A 13516-nucleotide genomic window follows, 5' to 3' on the forward strand; every position below is an offset into this window, starting at 1 on the left:
TCATTTGAAAATAAAATGAGTAAAAAAATTTATTGAATTAAGTAAAATGAGAATAATGAACAATAACAATAAAAATAACCGGCTCGGATCGGCATTCTGAGGTATATTTATCATATTTGAGTGAAAAAATTCAGTCATTTGGGTATTAGTATTTTATTATTGTATTAAAAAAAAGCACCCATGCATAAATCATCCATACACACGCATACAGAACAGAAAAAAATTTATGGAAGATATTTCGTATATGTACATTTTCAATTTTTTCTCATCGGACTATACATACATTTATTTGTAATTCTATCATTCATTTTTTTATTTTAATTTTTTTTCACCTATTTATTCATTATCATATAAATAATAATTTTTTTTTAATTATTAATAGCACTCGTGGAATGCTTGTTACCCAAGTGGCTGTTAAAAGTACCGCAAGATTTATAAAACTAATAATTTATTATAAGAGTGTTAAATAATTCATTACTGTAATTGAAGTATACCAATTAAATAAACACACAAAAACTTATTTAAAGTACATTAAGCAGGACAACAAATGGATAAAATAAAATTATTTTTAAATTACATAAAGTAACGTAAAAATGGCAAAAAGAATCAAATGGCAAGTTTGTGCGAACACGACATGAATAATAATTTAAAAAAGAAAAGTATTTAATAGTTAAAATATCTTAAATGCTATTATATGTAAATGGGCAAAAGTGATGATTTTGAGATCATGGTGCCGTAGTTGTATTTACAAATTATTTTTCGACACTTGGTTGTACGCCAATACCATTCGATTCGTTGCAATCATTAAGCTAATTTATGTTTATTATGCAATAGGCAATTGTATCTTAGTCTACATTAAATAAGACCTCGCTATTTAAATAAAAGTTATTTCGATTTAGCCAATCCGAGAGAACAAAATAAAAATTCACATTTTTAAATAATTTAATTAAATTTGTTTACAAATAAATTGGACAGTGCACGCTGTATGCAATAAATATATTAATAAAGCGACAGGTACTGCCACACAGTAATTCTTTAAACTGTTATCATTTTTAAAAATACGTTTTATCAATAGATTGGATTAAATTATTACTTCTTGCACTGTTTACATAATAACTCACTTGATTTAAATTAATTATTATCATAACATGTTCGTGATTCTTTTTTACAAGCTTTCGAAATATTTTTTAGACTATATAAAACCGATAAATAATGATTATAAGTTTATAAAAAAAAAAAAAAAAAAAAAAAAAAAGAAAAAAAAATCAATTTACGTCAAGTAATTTTATCCTTAAATAAACTTTGTTGAGAGTATTAATTATAAAAAAAATTACCATAGTTTTTTTTTTATAGTTTAAAAAATATTTACAGCTTTAAATAAATGCACAAAACATACTAGTTAGCGCTAAAAGTATTACAAATCTTATTGATAATTAAAATACCGACACTTGATCAAAAAAATCTACATTGTCTATGCAAACGCTCAGATAAGATTTAATACTCTAAAAAGAGATTAATTAAATACAAGTTCAATAAACTTGAGCTTTGATTATAAAAAAATTATAAATCATTAATTGAGGAAAATGAAATTACATTACAAAAAAAATCTACCGTAATTTTCGTAACATTCATTAAACGCATATAACAGTATTGTCATTAAAAAATATCGCATCTGTTATTAATTTGATAATTATTATTCCTGGGTACATTTGGCAAGCGTGTTGTTTTTTTTTTATTTTCCTCTGATTAAATATTTATCATTGTCAGAGATTTTTATAAATGGCTACGAGAAAATAGCGCGAAGTTTTCTCCAACGCAAATCCCATGATAAATTATTATAATAATAATTATTATTATCATTACTACTATTATTGTTATTAAGATTATTGTAATAATAATAATAATTATTATTATTATAATTTATTAATGGAGAAGGTAATCCAAAATCAATGGAATTATCAAGAGTTTTATCGATAAATCGCATTCGCGCTTTTTTTAGCTTCAAGTCATAATTAATTTCATTTAAATTAGTAGCATGTAATATACATACAGCTGATGATAATCTTAATTTACTCGTAGGTGAGCTGAAGACTAAACGACGATTTTGACGATTACTTATGGTATTAATATTACCACTATTACATCTGCTGTTGGTGTTTGAATGACGTTGATTGTTGTCCTGCGGTTGTTGTTGATGTTGTTTTAGTTTCCGTGAATATTCCATAATCCGATATAATTTGGCCGTAGATCATTGACGGTACGATTGGGGTGCTATTCCATTGCCAGGCGTCACGTAATCACCAATCATCAGACTTGGATTCACCGGATAGTGGGATGTATTGCTGAGTACCAGCGATTGCTGGAAAGTAACACCAAGCTGTAGCCGCGAAAGACACAGACACCAATTTTATTTAGTATATTCTATGTCATTTTTGTAATACCTTCACCGTTATGACTGAGTTACTCTACCGCTTTCATTATTAAAGCATGTTTTTTAATAATAATTAATATTCTGAAATACGATTAATTGCTTTTTACTCAAAATATTATTTTACTATTAAAATTTTGAAATTTTTTTCAAGTTTTTTTAGAACGAAATTAAATTCCAAATGAATTTTTGTCTGAAAAGTAAATTAAAATTTTTTAACATATTTATTTTTATTTTATCTTACTGTTATTTTTTTTTTTTTTTGAAAAAAATTCCTCCAATTTTTCTACCAATATCAAGCATTAAAACATTATTTTTAAACGTTATAAATAATATTTATTGAGCGCTATCTAATATTTTAAAAATAAAAATGATGATAATTAACGAAAGTAGAAATGAAAACTATTTCTATAATTTAACTATCTACTTAATGTATAACTAACTACTTATTAACTTATACTTGTACTTATAACTACAATAAAGATTAATGGAAGCATTAAAAGTGATATTGTAATTACAATTACTGCAGCAAAAAATAGGGATGATGTAAAATAATCTTACAAGCGGACAAGTATCTCGTCATGGATTGATAGCGATTGTACTCGATACTTACAGTTGCCGGTGATGTGAACATATTTGGTGTAATACCGCCACCAATGAGCTGTGCTGCTTGTGTACTTGTAGCCGTTCCTCCGATTCTACCTCTTCCAGTACTTGAAATAGAACCCGGATGTATATTCGGTTGACCGCCTACCAAGCAAATTAAATTTATGTATAATCCATATTTTAAAATGACTAAAATCATAATTAGAAATTAGAAAGTGGAGGGGATCATAAATAATTATTCATGCAGGATTTAATATACAATGACATAAATGAAACAAATTGAATGGTTAAAATTAAACCAGTAAGTCATCTTCAAAGAGCCGTTTATTGACACGGATTCAGTCTTACAAATTTACAAAATATTATCACAACGGATTTTTTTACTGAAATATTTACAAATTCTTCTGATAATACAGTGTCATACGAAAAATATACTTCACAAATTATTATTTTATTTTATTTACTGATAAGTTGAAAAAATAATAACTATTTGTTAAAAATAATTGTTTACCTTTATTATTTTTAAAAATATATGTACGCGATGTTCAGTAAAAAATTAAATTATTATTTTCTTTCTTATTAACATTATTTTTTTACTGTGATATATATGTATAAAAAAAATTAATAAACTAATTTTCATCATCTTAACACATTAAAAGTATTTAATTCAATATAATTATAGTAATAATAATAATATTAATAATAATAATAATAGTAATTGGATAATTAATTTTGAAATATTTGTAAAATTAAATCCTGTTGTCGAAACGATTTTTTTAATATGTATCATTCATTTTAATTATTAAACTTGAACTATGGCATTTCTTAATTAATTTATTTTAGTCATAATTGTTTACAATTTAAATATAATTTTTATCTTGATTTTTATTTTTATTCTTTTTTCAATCAATTAATTAATTAATAAAATACATCGAGTATGAGCACACATACTCGTACTACTATACTTGTTACACAATCATTAAAATATTAAGCGAAAAATAAAAATTACAATCCATTTGATAAAACGTTATTTGTATCCTGATTTCAAACTATGGAAATTGACACGTCGATTATTGCAAATAATGCAAATAAATTGATATTTTTGTTTATTTTTTACACTAGATTGAAGCCGTGAAATATAATAAAATTTAGTATTTGAGTATTTTCTTACATAGAGTAATGATACAGTGAGGGATCAAGCCAAACCTTACCTAGTGCTAGTAAATTACTGGGATTGACAGTTCCTGTATCCATTGAAACTTCACCCAAACCATTAACGGACATTCCATTGACCATATTAACAGCCTGTCGTGCACCTTGAGCATCAAGTGTTGTCCAATATGATTCACTTGGTGATGTGCTATTTAATCCGGCAGGTAATTGTGCTGCAGCACCAGTGTATCTAAAGTAAGGATTTTTAAGGTCTAGAGTATTGCTGCTACTTTCGATGTTTGTTCCTTCTAACTTCAAATCTATCGTCACATCATACGATTGTCTGAAATAAACATTTTAAATCATTCAATGTCACTATTTGCGAGTGTTGAAAATTAATTATTAAAAAAAAAATCACTACCTTTTATTAGCTATTAAAATGACTTTTCCAGAAAGTAATTGGCCACTTTTACAGAACAAAGGATTTTCCAAGAGACACCGTACTTGATACCAATGAGTGAGAGGTTCCGTTGGTGCTGTGCTCAACCAAACTTGTTGAGTTGAACCAATAAATGCAACATCAAACCAAAATGCAAGACCGTGACATGTTCCACTCTCCAATATATGGAAATCAACGTCTATTTCTGTAATCAAATATAATAAATTAAATATGATTAATAACTCAGTTATTTGTGTATTTTATAAGTTAATTTATCACTACTAATTAGCATAAAAGACTGGTAGTAATAGTACGATAAAGATAGATAAATTACCTATTTTATGTAAATCAGTCTCGTCAGCGGTTTGGAAGTCAACAACATGTCTAACAGATTTGGCCATACAAATACGTATATCAAATGTGTCAACAATAGGTTGTCGGAAGTACTCTTTGATTGCGCTATTTCTCAGTGATGACAAATCAACGCCATGGAAACACGTCTGGTACCAAAAGTTAGCTTTATTAAATTGTTCCATGTAAAGTGTTTCATCAGAGAATGGAGCTATGTGAAGGTCACCGCGAGAAGGGAACATTCTTCCACCTGTTACATATTAAATAAATATTACAGGAATTATAATATAATACTTCCTATTAATTATGAGTATTAATAATGTGATATATATCAAATAAAAGTTGATTTTAAAATATCAAACGTTGGGATACTATTTTTTGTTACCTGGTACGAGCCATTTTTTAGCATGGAGATATGTCTCGAGCATTCTCTCATTGTACAACATATAGCCCATGGGTTCACTGACAATGCAATCAACGTGCTCTGGCAGTTCAATCTCTTCTATTTTGCCAGCAATAACAACTATTTTATCCGACAAATTGTTTGCGGCAACAAGAAGCTCCGCATGATTCGCCATATTACTGGCTTCAACGGCGTAAACTTTTTTAGCACCTGCTTGAACTGCGAAGAATGATAATATTCCTGATCCAGCACCTACGTCTAACACTATTTTGTCTTTAAAGTCTGATAAATTTCCAAGAATCGCACGCTGATATGTGCTCGTTCTAATGTAATCTTGCATCATATTTTGCTGCTGTGATAAATAGCCGTAGAACTGAAAATACTGCATCGCTGATAAGTCTTCTGTTCTCTCATTGAAAGCAGACATGCCTTTTCCATTTTTAAGTTTTAGCACTTGGGAATGGAAGTTTCGGAAATCTAAATACATTTGTAATTAGTATAATAGTTATTCATGTACTTTTAAATTTAAAATTTAAATTTATAATTAATGATTTACGGTAGAAGATCCAGTTATTGACACTGGCCTAGTTGATTGACACTTGCAATTTTATTCTAATTAAACAAATAAAATGTTCTCAAAAAACTAATAAGAGTCGATTTGTTTTATTTAATTAAAATAAAATTACAAGTGTCAATAACTGGGTCTTTTACCTTAAATATAATTTTAATATACAACTTGATAGTATTTTTTCCAATTACCTGGTTCGTTAGAAAATGTAATAAGTAGACTCTCAGCATCGAGAGTAAATACGTAACTCCTAGTAGCAACTCGCGAGCACTCAGTCGTATGGGTTATGGGAAATTCCAATAATTGTTTTGGTTCTTTTTCGGTAAAATCCTCTGGAATTAAAGAAATGTAAAAACATTATTACCATAAAATATAAAGATAAATGATCAAATATGAATTAACGTTTGACTATTACATTGTACAAAAAAATAGTTTATACATAAATCAAACGTTCAACCGTCGATACAAAGGAACCATTTCCACCTGCTTTATGAAAATTATTCATATTGATTTTCATCAGCAACCGTTTAAAAATACCATTACCAAAATTAAATTAATATCAGACAATTAATGACAATAAAAATATCATAAATGATACTTAAAATATAAACAAATATAATAACAGTAATAATAAATAAATAAAAATAATTATTGAAGCGTCTTATTTTAAGTGTGGTTAGGTCGCGTCGTTCCAACATAGATACCCACACAGAGATACGGACATGATCAACACAGATATTGATCGTATTTTATATAAGTAATAAATAAATACCTGATAACAATTCAATGCTGAGTCCTTGAGGATCATAATTAATGTTAAGTGTAACCGGTCTGTTGAATTTTGGCGTTGACTGTCCATTGTTTGACAAAGTAGAAACTGTCACCGCGCGAAACGCCTTCGCCATTTTTATATAGACACCGCGTGCGTTTTTGTGCGCTCCAGTCTTTCTTTCTTTCGCGGCGTTTTTTTATTTTTATATTTATCTTTTCTTCTTCTTATTCTTTTTTATTTATTCCTATTGTCCTTTTGTTGCTGCGGCACACACACTGATAAATAACCGGCGTTGTAAATCTTTTTTATTAATTACTTAAAAACATATATACTATTATATACTTCAAGTAAAACTCTCTCTTACAAATATTAATAAATATAAATACAATAAATAAAAAAATACTGATAATTGATACAATTATTGTTTTATAAATACAATTAAAATAATGAATCGTTTAAATAATTGTTGTTAAACGATAAGTGTACTGATGATTGAAATGGGAATTAAAATGGAGCCGAACAAAATTTTAATAAAGACAAGATCGTATGATTTTCGGAGTTCGGACCACCGACCGACCAACCACCCCCGGCGTGGTTTGCACACGCGCACGTTGTTATCCCTTCTCTTAACTTCCCTTCCTTTGGCTTTGGTTCATTCCTTCCCTTTTGCTTTTGCTTTATAATAATGTACCCGCTGTCGCTGCTAGCTGCTATAAGGTAAAAGCCCCAATAGATGATCATGTACCAGTATATGATCACTCCATGTATTTCTATACCTATATTTATGAATATAGATATACAAATACATGGAGTGATCATATACTGGTACGTGATCATCTATTGGGGCTTTTACCTTATACTATACACACATCTATACTATTTAACTTTTGCTTGCTTTGCTACCCCACTCTGACACTGGAAACTGGGAACTGGGTTCGCTTTATTGTTTTCTCTCTCTCACATACTCATTTTATTTATCCCCGTCCCCGGGCTCCTTCGGCACTTTTCGTTTGTATGCTGCTGAATTTACAAGTTAAGACCCGGTAGAGGAAGGAGTATACGAGATAGAACCCGGATGCTGATCATCGAATCGACGAAAGGGCTAACTTTGACTTTTACGTTTAAATATATTTTTTTTATTATTTTCATTAATATTGATATTTAAAGTGACAGGTATCAAATGTCCAATGATATTTTTATTTTTCAATAAACAAATTATTGTTTTAGTAAAAATAACATTTTTTGGTAGTTTTGAAATTATTATTGTTAAGGCAATCAATAAAAAATATTTCACAATTGTTTACTAAAATTATTTTTTTTTTTGATAATTTTTGGTTTTTTTAACCAAAAAAAAAATTTTTTTTTTCAAAATTTAAGAAGTAAATTTGATCTTGCAGTTTTAAAAATTTGTTTTTTTTATTTCAAACTTCCTGTTCATTTTAAGAAATAAAATGTCTACTGATTTCAATATCATCTTCTTGACACATTTTTAACTTTTGTAATCAATATAATATTAAAAAATTAAATTTTTACAAGAAAATTTGAAAAACTTTAGGAGATTATATTAATATATTTTTTGCATTATTTGTAATGTCATAAAAGTTTTTGAATCTCTATCATTTTTTTGCTTATCGAATTATATAATCTTTTTGCAACTCTAACAAAAAAAACACTGATATTAATATTCACTTTCATAATTAAAAAATATATGTTTAAATTTACGCGCGCTTTTAAAATCCCGTCGTGGTTAAAGTCAATTGGAGATTCACTGAAAAAATTGAGCTTTGATTGGTCGGATTAGTCCAATTAAAATACAAATAATTTTATCAATGCGCATGACCGAGTGTAAGTGAAATATTTGTGCCATTTTGAATAATCAAGCATCGAAGGATAAATGCGATCCGGCTTTACTGATTATACATAAAATATAAAATACGTAAACAACAAAGAAATATATACTTATATATTTTGACGTACAGTATTATTGTTTTGGTTTTTGAGAAATGTTTCGAATAAGATTTGTGTCAATAAGTTAATTTGATGGGTTGTTGAAAAACGGTGGGAAAGTTATTTTGGAACGACTATTTATAAGTTTTCCGGCTAATTTTGGGGTTGGGAGTTTATTCTTTTTTTTGGTTATGTATACGCGTCATTATTGTGTTGATTATTTAATTTGTCACATACGTTTACTAAATATTGACTTAAAATTTATGAAATAACATATTTTGTATTTATATACGGGATTAATTATATATTTTTAAATTATTGAACATATTTTTTTTTTTAATAATTTATCCATAATGGTTATTATAAAAAGTTTATTTCTGGAGGCGATCAATCGACCGATTATTTATCAATCAATTGTATCGTTTACTTTTGTTTTATTGACAACATTATTATTTTTATTTCTTAATAAAATACAACCGGACCATTACATTGACGAAGTTTTTCATATTCCTCAAACAAAAAAATACTGCAATGGTTCCTTCTTTGAGGTAAATATGTAACCAATTTTATGATATTGTTTAAATTACATAATGTCTTACAATTATAGAAATAAATTTGGCTTTTTCAGTGGGACAAAAAAATCACGACACTTCCCGGACTTTATATACTATCAGCTATAATATTAGCACCGTTTCAGCTATGCACCACAATATACTTACGTAGTATTAATCTAGCCGGTACATGTATTAATTTGTATCTAATTTACCAAATATTGAGTACAAAAAAATGGGTACAAAAATGCAAAGCTGAAAATAGAACCTGGTTACCGTTCATGGTATCAATAAGTGTAACACTTTTACCACCACTGTATTTTTGGCATTTTCTATATTATACTGACGTTTTATCTGTAAACTTAGTCTTAATGATGTTTTTGTTACATCAACGCCAATATTATAAAAATTCTGCGATCATAGGTAAGTTCAAATATAATTTTTAGTGAGCTAATTTTTTTCTTTTTCAAAAGAATGATCGAAAACGATGTTTTTTTTTTATGAGATTTAAGGGGGATAGCCATTGTGAGGATCGAAAAAATAGGTGATTTTCGGGAATTTTTTTGACTGGGATAATAAAAGAATTTGGGGATCGGGTTTTTTTTGTTTTATAAAGTATACATTAAAGAATATTCTCCTAAATTTTTATTAAAAAATATCATGTTATTACAAAGTTATTAGCATTTTTGTGGAGAACCAAAAAAATTTCCCCCACTACGATGCGAACTTTAACTCAAAAACGGATTATCTAAAACGAAAAAACGAAACAGCGTTGTAATCTGCATGCATGTGGTTATCGTTGCACGTAGGGGATTTTGAAAATTTGGATTTAAAAAAAATGGCGGCATATTAAAAATTTTTTCGTTTTTTTTTCTAATTTTTTTGGATTCAAACAGCCCTAAAAACTCTTCAAAATCAAAATTTTCAAAATCCTCTACGTGCAACGATAGCTACTGAATAGACGAATACGGGGAAAAAAAAAGTTGCAAATTGGTTCATATTTATACAAATTACAGTTTGCACCAGTTCAAAAAAAGTAGTTTCGAGAAAAACGCGTTTTTATCGGATGCCGCACGTGCAATGGTTATTTAACAGACTGTTACAAAAATGACTATAATTCGTAAAATATTCGGAATTTTCATCTAAAACTCTAGATACATATTTTTGAATGTATAAACTTTGATTTAATGAAAATTTTTTTTTTTTTTTTTTTTTTTTTTTCAAATTTCACAGTGGCTATCCCCCTTAACACATTCCTTTCATCAATTCATTATCAGTAAATAAATTTTTTTAGGTCATTCTGAAATCGTTTTTTATCAACCCTAAGGCATTATTTATCTTAAACCATAAAACAATTCTTTAGATTTTATGGACATTTTTTTTATCAATTATCAATTACAGTTGAAGAAAATTTAATTTAAAATAATTTAAAAAGAAATGTTTTCATGCATTTTATTTAATATGCATCGTATTTCATTAAGTTGATAATTTTATTTGGTCATGACAAAAATAATTATTTAAACAGTATAATTATCAATGTCAAATTTGAAAACTTTATAGAATATTTCAGATAAATTTATTACATTAACAAATTAAAATACAATTTATTTAAAAATCAGTTAACATAAAATTATCAAGTATCAATCATTTTTTGACTAAAAAAATGTCTACATAAAAATTATTTTTTATTTTTAAAATGATAAGAACTGTGATAATATTTAATAATAATATTAAACTGAATGTAATGTTTATTTCAGGTGCCTTGGCAATTTTAGCGAGACAAACAAATGTTATATGGTTAATATTACTCATGGGTGAAAGAATTCTGACCATAATTGAAGCCGAAACTCCACAGAGTATATCAGCATTACAGGATAGAGGGATCCATGGAACGTCAATTCACGCAAGGGTAAGTTCTGTTTATAAATCTATAATTATTAGCACTAGTTAATAGCAATTCGAAAACTAAGTAATTAACTTACAGTTAATCTGGAATAATGTTCGGCATTATGTTCAACGTGGGATCGGTCAATTCGGATCATTTGTGATGCGTATGATCTCATATTTAAAGTATCAATTAACGGTAATCCTACTATTCGTAGCATTTGTTATATGGAATAGAGGCATTGTATTAGGAGACCGTAGCGCTCATGTAGCAACAATTCATCTGCCTCAGATATTTTATTTCTCCATTTTTATTTTGGCATTCTCCTGGCCTTATATGTTGCCACATGTCAAATCATTCGTACAATGGATCTGCAAACACTGGATCATCACAGGCTTATGTTTAGCAATTGTGACAGCGATTGTTCACAGTAATACGCTAGTACATCCGTATTTGTTAGCTGACAATAGACATTACGTTTTTTATATGTGGAACAGATTTATAGGACGTTATTACTTTGCCAAATACGCTTTAATACCTTTATATGGATTTGTAATCTACGCCACGGTGATGTGTCTCCAGGATATGAGATACTTGTCAAAAGTGTTATATGCAGGATGCATCGCTGTTGTTTTGATACCACAATTATTACTAGAACCCCGTTACTTTATAATACCGTACATATTAGTACGTTTGAGCTTGCCAGAACCAAAATTATGGCAGATGTCTTTGGAATTAATGACAACTTTAGTTATTAACTTTCTACAATTTTATATATTTGTTACTAAAACTTTTTATTGGACTGACCAAGAAGGTCCACAGCGGTTATCATGGTGATAATTTATTTATATTTAAGTATTTAAAATGACCATTGAAATAAATTAATAGGTTTAAATATAATTTGATTTTGTATACTAAAATTTAATTTAGATCATTTGTTCAGTTAAAATCATTAAAAAATTTCTTAGGTAGTACAATATTTCAAATTTTATTTCACGTCAAACTTCTTTTGACACTGTAAAATCATGTTTGTAATTTAATCCGTCTGCACTTGAAGAGCTTAAAAAAAAGTTTCAACGTTAGGAGGAATATTTAGATAATTAAATTACATAATTTTAGTTTATCGATTAGTTTAGCGATCTAATATATTACAAGAAAATTATTTAATGCTTAAATGAATAATTTTTAGCTTACATTACTAAATTATTTCAATAATTTAATAATTTGATTGCTTTATCCATCACAATCGATTAAATCGGTTAAGATTGCCAAAATTATCATACGACTGATAATGAATAATAAAATTTTTATAAAATATGTATTGTAGAAAAGTTTATAAATAATAATGACAGTAGTGATAAGGTAAAATGGTTAAAAAATTAATAATAAATTAAGAAAGAGTATAATAGTTTATTACGACTAAGCGAGATCTTATATTTCAATATTTTACATTTTATCATTAAAACAAAGTTAATCTTAATAATTATAATCACCTTTTTTTTTTTTTAATTACTAAATTTATAATTAAATATAAGAATAAGTAACATTGTAGTATACACTTTGTGTATTATACAAATATAATACATTATATTTTTTCATTATCATATGTTATACTCGTCATTAAAATCAAATTCATTAATATTATAATCAAATTAACAACATATAATTATATGAATAAATAAGTAAGCAATTGAATTTATTTTTGCATTATTGTGCACATAACAAGGTTTTTTTTTCATTAAATATTGAAATTAATATTATTGCAGTGAAAATATTATTATTAATAAGTATTGTCTCCCAATTGAATCCACTATCCTGTGTTTTAATTTATTTATTAATAAATTTATAAATTATTTTGTTAAGAAATTAAGTAACTTACAACTAACTCTTATAATAAAATGTCATAGTTGTGCAAGGGACTCGATGCATTTGCTACTATTAAATATGCAAGTATGCATTTTTATTTTATAAATGCGTTATGTAACAACTCATTACATATCATATTTAATTTCTAAGCTCCATTATTTATTTATTGCTTTATTTTTGTTTATAAATAGTATTAGTGTTATTATTTTTATTTATTATGTTTTTTACGTATAAATTGGAAATTTTTTTTTTTATTAATTTTGAAGAATTAGTATATAGGATAAATACTTTAAAATTTGAATATTATTTAGAGATAAAAAAAAAATTAAAGTTCCTTTTTAGCTAAAATTCTTGTAGCAATTGTATTTTTATGTTAAAAAATTTTCAAACCACAAAACATAAACATCAATATCTTAAATCTAGTCACGGGAATACATTTTTCAAGTGTCTGAGTATTTAGAGTATAAATTTTTAATAATTTAGTTTTTCAATTAATAAGGAGCAATAGAAGCTGCTGCACAACTCGGAAGCGCTCGAACTTTTATCAC

At 27.1% G+C, this 13516-nt stretch overlaps 2 protein-coding genes across 3 annotated transcripts; one reads left to right on the forward strand and one right to left on the reverse strand.

The window, feature by feature from the left end:
* Positions 1-562: 562 nt before the first annotated feature.
* Positions 563-7383, reverse strand: LOC123260034 (histone-arginine methyltransferase CARMER). Of its 2 annotated transcripts, none has more exons than XM_044720956.1 (8): positions 6720-7383; positions 6139-6279; positions 5362-5856; positions 4960-5226; positions 4608-4830; positions 4246-4529; positions 3042-3178; positions 563-2377 (listed from the first exon to the last, which is right to left on the reverse strand). In XM_044720956.1, the coding sequence occupies exons 1-8, from the start codon at positions 6850-6852 to the stop codon at positions 2249-2251; spliced, it is 1809 nt and encodes a 602-aa protein (XP_044576891.1). In that variant the 5' UTR covers positions 6853-7383; the 3' UTR covers positions 563-2248. The 2 variants fall into 2 exon arrangements, with proteins under 2 accessions (XP_044576891.1, XP_044576892.1); XM_044720957.1 differs by having other exon boundaries at positions 563-2359; positions 6720-7380.
* Positions 7384-8573: 1190 nt separating this feature from the next.
* On the forward strand, positions 8574-12447 carry LOC123260035 (putative Dol-P-Glc:Glc(2)Man(9)GlcNAc(2)-PP-Dol alpha-1,2-glucosyltransferase). The gene is made up of 4 exons (XM_044720958.1): positions 8574-9214; positions 9295-9640; positions 10975-11126; positions 11202-12447. The coding sequence occupies exons 1-4, from the start codon at positions 9020-9022 to the stop codon at positions 11937-11939; spliced, it is 1431 nt and encodes a 476-aa protein (XP_044576893.1). The 5' UTR covers positions 8574-9019; the 3' UTR covers positions 11940-12447.
* The last annotated feature ends 1069 nt before the right edge of the window (positions 12448-13516 follow it).

Source organism: Cotesia glomerata, linkage group LG2 (assembly GCF_020080835.1).
Source record: "Cotesia glomerata isolate CgM1 linkage group LG2, MPM_Cglom_v2.3, whole genome shotgun sequence".
Taxonomy (NCBI): domain Eukaryota; kingdom Metazoa; phylum Arthropoda; class Insecta; order Hymenoptera; family Braconidae; genus Cotesia; species Cotesia glomerata.

Excerpts from the sequence above, each read along its gene's own strand:
- LOC123260035 (XM_044720958.1), top strand. The coding sequence starts at position 9,020 with ATGGTTATTATAAAAAGTTTATTTCTGGAGGCGATCAATCGACCGATT. Across the intron at positions 9,641-10,974 it reads TAAAAATTCTGCGATCATAG|GTGCCTTGGCAATTTTAGCG; the intron begins GTAAGTTCAAAT and ends TGTTTATTTCAG. Across the intron at positions 11,127-11,201 it reads GAACGTCAATTCACGCAAGG|TTAATCTGGAATAATGTTCG; the intron begins GTAAGTTCTGTT and ends ATTAACTTACAG.
- LOC123260034 (XM_044720956.1), bottom strand. The coding sequence starts at position 6,852 with ATGGCGAAGGCGTTTCGCGCGGTGACAGTTTCTACTTTGTCAAACAAT. Across the intron at positions 6,280-6,719 it reads CAGCATTGAATTGTTATCAG|AGGATTTTACCGAAAAAGAA; the intron begins GTATTTATTTAT and ends CTTTAATTCCAG. Across the intron at positions 4,530-4,607 it reads ATTTTAATAGCTAATAAAAG|ACAATCGTATGATGTGACGA; the intron begins GTAGTGATTTTT and ends TGTTTATTTCAG.